This window comes from Sinocyclocheilus grahami, unplaced genomic scaffold (assembly GCF_001515645.1).
Source record: "Sinocyclocheilus grahami isolate Dianchi unplaced genomic scaffold, SAMN03320097.WGS_v1.1 scaffold234.1, whole genome shotgun sequence".
Taxonomy (NCBI): domain Eukaryota; kingdom Metazoa; phylum Chordata; class Actinopteri; order Cypriniformes; family Cyprinidae; genus Sinocyclocheilus; species Sinocyclocheilus grahami.
In genome coordinates, this window is record NW_015505413.1 from 2226634 (window position 1) to 2233588 (window position 6955).

The window sequence follows — 6955 nt, forward strand, 5'->3', positions numbered from 1 at the left end:
ATATATATATATATATATATATATATATATATATATATATATATATATATATATATATATATATATATATATATAAATGAGAAAATATAAAATTAATAGCTCAATTAATAATTCAGAACATTATGAAATAGTATAATAGCATTATGAATAATAGCAAAAGAACATACAAATGGTGTGCGCATAAATGCTTCATATGTAGGATTGGGAATCACGAAGAGGTTATTTTTGTTATTTAATTATTATAAATTTAATGTGATGAGAAATAAAGGCTGGACACTGTGAAATAATACAAAGAAGACAGTATGTCTTTCTGCATTGCACATACAGAGTGATCAGTCGGATTCTTTTGAATGAATCTTTCAAAAAGAAACAAACCTCATTGATGTTTTGAGTCATCAGTTTAAATTAGTCTAATCCTGACAACTTGTGGTTTAAGATTCACACATTCAGAACAGAGTTTTGTTAATTCTTCAATATTTATACAATAATTATTCTTTTAGAACAGCGGCTTCCTCTCAAAGAGAAACGTTAACTGAATCATACAGTGGAATTGGAATTGTAACATTCCCCATGAGTCCCATTCCAACACAGAAGACTATAAGCTGCACAAAATATGCATGAACCAGCGAGTAGTGTTCTAGGGTAGTACTCTTTACCCTAAATATAGAGGCGCAGCTCTGTGGTTGAATGTCACATGTTGTGAAATTAAACCTCTGAGGAGCTGGAATGAAAAGTGTGCTGTGGAAAATAACAAAAACCAGGAACATCTCGGGGAAGATCTACGGTAACACTGCCACACAGCCTCAATGCACTTTAGTCACGGTAGACGCCATATGTTTCTGAAAAAAAGAGCTGCATTTATTTGATCAAAAGTACAGTAAAAACAGTAATATTTTGAAATATTATTACAATTTAGGCTGTTTTCTAGTTAAAAAGGTAATTTATTCCTGTGATGTAAAGCTGAATTTTCAGCATCATTACTCAAGTGTCACATGATTCTTCAGAAATCATTCTAATATGCTGATTTGCTGCTCAAGAAACATTTATCATCAACATTGAAAACAGTTGTGCAGCTTCACATTTTTGTGTAAGCCATTGTTTGCAGCATCCTTCACAAATAAAAAGTTCAAAATATCAGCATATAAATCTTTTGTAACATCATAAATGTCTTTACTGTTACTTCTGATCAATGTAATGCATCCTTTCTAAACAAAAGTATGAATTACTGTAAAAAAAAATAATAATAATTTTCAAGACCTCAAACTTTTGAAAGATAGCGTAAGTTGTGCTGAAAAGGTGATAAACAATGACAGTAAGTTGATGGTAGCCATAGACTTCCATAAAATTTGTTTCTATAGTATGGAAGTCAATGGCTACTGTTAAGTGTTTGGTTTCAACATTCTTCAAAATATCTTCTTTTGTGCTCAACAGAAGAAAGAAACTCATACAGGTTTGGAACAACTTGAGGGTGAGTATGACAGAATTTACATTTTGGGTTGAACTATCCCTTTAAATACAGCGTCTACCCAGAATAAGGTTCATAGTAACAGACTTTGTGCCAAGGCAGTGGTGGGAAACCGACAACTGATCACAAGATGAACTAGGAATATATGAAGAATGTTTCTACAACTCTTGGCAAAGAACCCTGCCATGAAGTCCTCAAAATGGAACAGGTGTGAGAAGTGGACAGGGTTTTGAGCCGTGAGGAGGAACATGCGTGAGCTGCTACAGATGGAGAACTGGACTACAGTCGTAGATGATCATGGTGTTGTGACGGAGTGAATTATGACGGATGAGGACTATAGCACAGGCACATGTCACTACAGCTCAGGTGAACGACATTGTTACCTGTGTTGGACTCAAAACTATCCAGACTGCGGCTGAAGGAAGTAAACCATATCAGCATGAGAAAACATGCTGCATCTTTAGTCAGCATGTCTTGATTCGCTGTTGAAATAATAGAACTTCCACATTGTGATATTGTTTTTTAAAATCAGCTTTCAGCTTTTTAAAAATGTCCTGATGGGGTTTATTGAGCAGCCAGTGAAGTCAAAGGTTACCTCTAGTGAATTATGACGGATGAGGACTATAGCACAGGCACATGTCACTACAGCTCAGGTGAACGACATTGTTACCTGTGTTGGACTCAAAACTATCCAGACTGCGGCTGAAGGAAGTAAACCATATCAGCATGAGAAAACATGCTGCATCTTTAGTCAGCATGTCTTGATTCGCTGTTGAAATAATAGAACTTCCACATTGTGATATTGTTTTTTCAGCTTTTTAAAAATGTCCTGATGGGGTTTATTGAGCAGCCAGTGAAGTCAAAGGTTACCGCTGGGCTAATGTTGAGGAAATGAAGTCAGAGTTACAGCTAACTAAAGTTGACCTCTTGACCATAAAGACTAAACCACTGTAAGACCCATTTCTCTGTAAGACTAAAGGCATTAAGAATTATTAGTGTTGTTTGCTAAGGTAAGCATGACTACTACACACTTTAAAGATCTGAACAAATTCCCAACTTATACAACCAGTGTTGTTATTGGTAACTAAAACTGCAACTAAAATATATATATATATATATGTATATATTAGATGAAAAACCTAAACTTAAATGAAGACAAGAAATGTTGGCTTGGCAACTGATTAAATACATTTTAGTTCATTTAAAAAATTGTGTAATATTTACATAGGAACATTTTTCACTCAGAAATTGCTAGTAAATTTGACAAGTAACTACAAAGAAATGGCAACTAACACATCAAATTAAATGTGAAATTTTAAGCAGAAAGACTTGTATGGTATTTTCTTGGACAATTAATTTTTGCAGTGTTGCCAAGTATTAAAATTACTAAATAAAAAAACAAAATAATAAAAAAAAACAAAGCCAAACAGAAATAATTTTTTCAAACTGACAAAAGTGCAAAATTACAAAACAAACTAAAATAAAAATAACAGAAAATATAAGAATTAAAGCAAATTCAAAATATTAATAAATACTATAAATAGTACAAAAATAATACTGCATATAACTTAAGACAATATATTTTAACATTTGAAAATTACACACTTTAGCATTAATTTAAAAATATTAAAGAAAATTGGACCCCTCATAATATGAGCTCTTTAAGATAATATTTTTTTGGGGATAATACAGTATGCACGTTCCTGCTTGCCTATACACCCAAAAATCAAACAATTGCGATGCCGAGTGATTAGGTCATGTTTTAAATGACTATTATTTGCATACTATGGCATCGTAATGGCACTAATTAACAGCCGATTTATTCTGCAAACCAAACAACAGCTGTTTAACGATTTGTAATGATGGCCATTATTCATCCAGACACACGGAGTGCCGTTCCCGAGAGATTAGCAGGCATGAGATGAGCTGTTTTACAGCAGCGGGGGTTCAGTCCATCTCCGCTTCACACTGATTATTTGTCGTGTGCAGTAATTAAAAGCGTTGGCTTTTAATCAAAGCAGTACTTCGTTAATCTCCATTTAACATGCTTTCACCTTGTAAGTGTGAGGAGAGACGCTCTAGATCTCTGACATGCAAGAACTTTTCCAATCAAGGATGAATTGGGATTGACTAAATCTCTGATTAAAGACCATTGAAGAGCTTTCCATCACAAACTGAAGCTGTTTAGCATTTGAGATGGTTTATCCTCAAAAACAGAGGGTTTAGGTTGAGAGATATTATGGTCATAATTGACCATTTCTGTGCATTATTGTGAGACGGATGCACAAATAAAATGAAATGGCTGGTTGCACCGAACTTCAAGTTTATCCAGTAGAAGATGTAAATGTCAGATTGACCTCTTGACTCAATATAAAGAAAAAGATCCTTTAAATTGTACATTATTTTCAGAGTATATAGTTATTTAGTTACTATATGTATTCAAAAAAGAAAACGTACTGTATCCTGCTGCTCTTACTGTTTTTTCTGTGTGTGTCATTTACTGTGTGTTCATAGCTCAAGTGGTTAATGTGTAGAGACAAACGACTTGTATTCTATGGTGTTATCAAAGCATATGTCAATTTCAAAGGTCCATAAAATATTATTGGTATATTGAAAATTGTTTAAACTTTGGGTGTTGTTAGAGGCCTAGACTGTATATCATTTGAAATTATCATATTTAATGCACCCTTAAACATGGCTGAGAAAGCCCACCCTGAACTGGGCAGAAGGTGCAATATGTCTCATTCTATATAGAGCCATATGTAAAATTCAATGGTCCATAAAAAAGGTTGGTAAAGTAAAAAAAAAAAAAGTTTTAACTTTGGATATTGTTAGCGCATTAGACCATTTATCAAGTCTCATTGTCAGATCTAATGCAACCTTGAAAGTAGCAGAGAAACACCGCTACAAATTTGGCAGAGGGTGCAATATGGCGGCTCATTCTGTACTGTCTCATATGAAACTTTCAAGGGTTCATAAAAAGATTGATACGTTAACATTTTTTTACAAATTTGGATTTCTTAACAGTCTGAGACTGTTTATCACTGTTAACTGTCAAATTTCAAGCAACATTGAAGATGGCTGAGAATTGCCTCCCCGAATTGGGCGGAGGGTGCAATAAAATATCTTATTCTGCATTATCCCGATGTCAAGTTTAAGGGTTCATAAATAAAGACTGATACAGTAAAAAGAAAGCCCACCCTGAACTGGGCAGAAGGTGCAATATGTCTCATTCTATATAGAGCCATATGTAAAATTCAATGGTCCATAAAAAAGGTTGGTAAAGTAAAAAAAAAAAAAGTTTTAACTTTGGATATTGTTAGCGCATTAGACCATTTATCAAGTCTCATTGTCAGATCTAATGCAACCTTGAAAGTAGCAGAGAAACACCGCTACAAATTTGGCAGAGGGTGCAATATGGCGGCTCATTCTGTACTGTCTCATATGAAACTTTCAAGGGTTCATAAAAAGATTGATACGTTAACATTTTTTACAAATTTGGATTTCTTAACAGTCTGAGACTGTTTATCACTGTTAACTGTCAAATTTCAAGCAACATTGAAGATGGCTGAGAAATGCCTCCCCGAATTGGGCGGAGGGTGCAATAAAATATCTTATTCTGCATTATCCCGATGTCAAGTTTAAGGGTTCATAAATAAAGATTGATACAGTAAAAATGTTCTAACTTTGGAATTTGATAGAGCCTTGGGTTATTTATCACACCACATTGTCAGATCTAATGCAGTCTTGAAATCGGCAGAGAAACACTGTTACAAATTAGGCAGAGGGTGCAGTATGATGGCTCATTCTGTATTGTGCCATATGTAAAGTTTAAGGGTTCATAAAAAAAGACTGATACAGTAAAAAATGTTCAAAAGTCAGATTTCTTTACAGTCTTAGACTGTCTTTCATTGTTAATTGTCAAATTTGATGAAGCTTTGAATACGGCTGAGGAAGGCCTCCCTGAATTGGGCCAAAGGTGCAAAATAGTATCTCATTCTGCTTTATCCCTGGCAAGGTTAGATGTCTATAAATAAACATTGGTAAATTAAAAAAATATATAATCACAAATTGGATTGCATTACAGTCGTAGACTGTTTATCATTCTTAATTCTCAAATGTGATGCAATCTTAAAAGGTTGAGAACGGCCTCCCTGAATTAGGCTGAGGGTGCAATATGGTATCTCATTCTGCATTATCTTACATCAAGGTCAAGGGTCCAGAAAGAAAGATTGATACAGAATCTTGCAAATAACCTCAGCAAAGTGCTGTTGTTAATTTCTCCCCCACAATTTCTGAAACTCAAGCCTTTAAATGTGGCATTTTAGTTTTCAGGAGCAGCACTTTGACCGCATTCAGACATCAACCAGTGAAAGCCTGTTAGGAAACAGTTTGACAAATTGTTACACAGATTTCTTGGTCTACCCCAGATGTCTTTTTCTTTTCTATGAAACAGAAACTGTGAGTGGGGTGCAAAAATAGTCTGAATTATGTAAGACCAATCAAAGAGTTTATTCTTAGAGGCGAATATGTCCATCACAAATACCGCTTTGGTCACATAATAGAGCGTCAGGAATAGTCGTGCCCTATACTCCACATCCACGCTGAAGTTATAGTATGACCTGTTAAAGTTCACTGCGCAGGGTGTTATAGTTACACCAGATATAACTCCAAATATAATTTTACTAACCTTGAGAAAGCCTCATCTAGACCATCCTCAAGTTCCTGCAAAAGACACCGCAGAGATTACAGTAAGTTAAAAGAAGCATCTTCATTTGGAGTCCATAGGGTTCTCAGCAGTAACTAATGTGCTTTTAAACTCTTATTTAAAAGTTACATTTTAATATAAAATAATTAAAAAATAAAAATGTAAAGCATTGCATGTAGACTGAGTTAAATAAACATTGCTGTCATTTTAACAATTAAAATAAAAATAAGACTAGTGAGTGGTTTTCTCAGAATTGCTGACATAAACAGCATTAAAATAACTTCAATTAACTCTGATTAGTATTAAGTAATTATTCAAATAAACTGGTGGAGTAGTACATGTCTAAAGCATTTGTGTGTTTGTGTGTGTGTTCTTACCCAGACAGTGTTGTTGTTCTCTGTGCTGAGGTTCTGTGCTGGGTGTGTGGTGTCTTTTCCTGAGTGATCTTTTACTCCAATTTCAAGGTCCAGTAGATCCCCAGTGGCCACCTCTACGCACACAAATTTAAATAAATAAATAAGTAAAATAAGTATGAATATATAATTGAATTTTTTTTTTTAATGAAATATATAAATAATTAAAATGCATGAATAAATAATAAAGTAATTAAATGCCTAACAATATGTAAGAAAATAAGTAAAAATAAATAATGCAAAAAATAAATGCAAAAATTAGAATATTTTTAAATAAATGAAATCAAGTAAATAAGTAATAATAATAAATAAACAAATGAAACAAGTAAATAAATAAATGCAAAAATATGAATATATATATGAATATAT

General features: G+C 33.6%; 1 protein-coding gene across 3 annotated transcripts in view; it reads right to left on the reverse strand.

Moving 5' to 3' along the window:
• Positions 1 to 6955, reverse strand: part of LOC107597650 (low density lipoprotein receptor adapter protein 1-B-like) — a 53440-nt gene that overhangs the window by 1157 nt on the left and 45328 nt on the right. The window contains exons 7-9 of one of the 3 annotated variants that reach the window (XM_016288812.1): positions 6551 to 6663; positions 6156 to 6190; positions 2136 to 2167 (exon numbers count right to left, since the gene is read on the reverse strand). In XM_016288812.1, coding sequence (XP_016144298.1) covers positions 2136 to 2167; positions 6156 to 6190; positions 6551 to 6663 — 180 coding nt within the window. The remainder of the gene's footprint in view (positions 1 to 2135; positions 2168 to 6155; positions 6191 to 6550; positions 6664 to 6955) is intronic. The other 2 variants (XM_016288811.1, XM_016288809.1) reach the window with 2 other exon arrangements.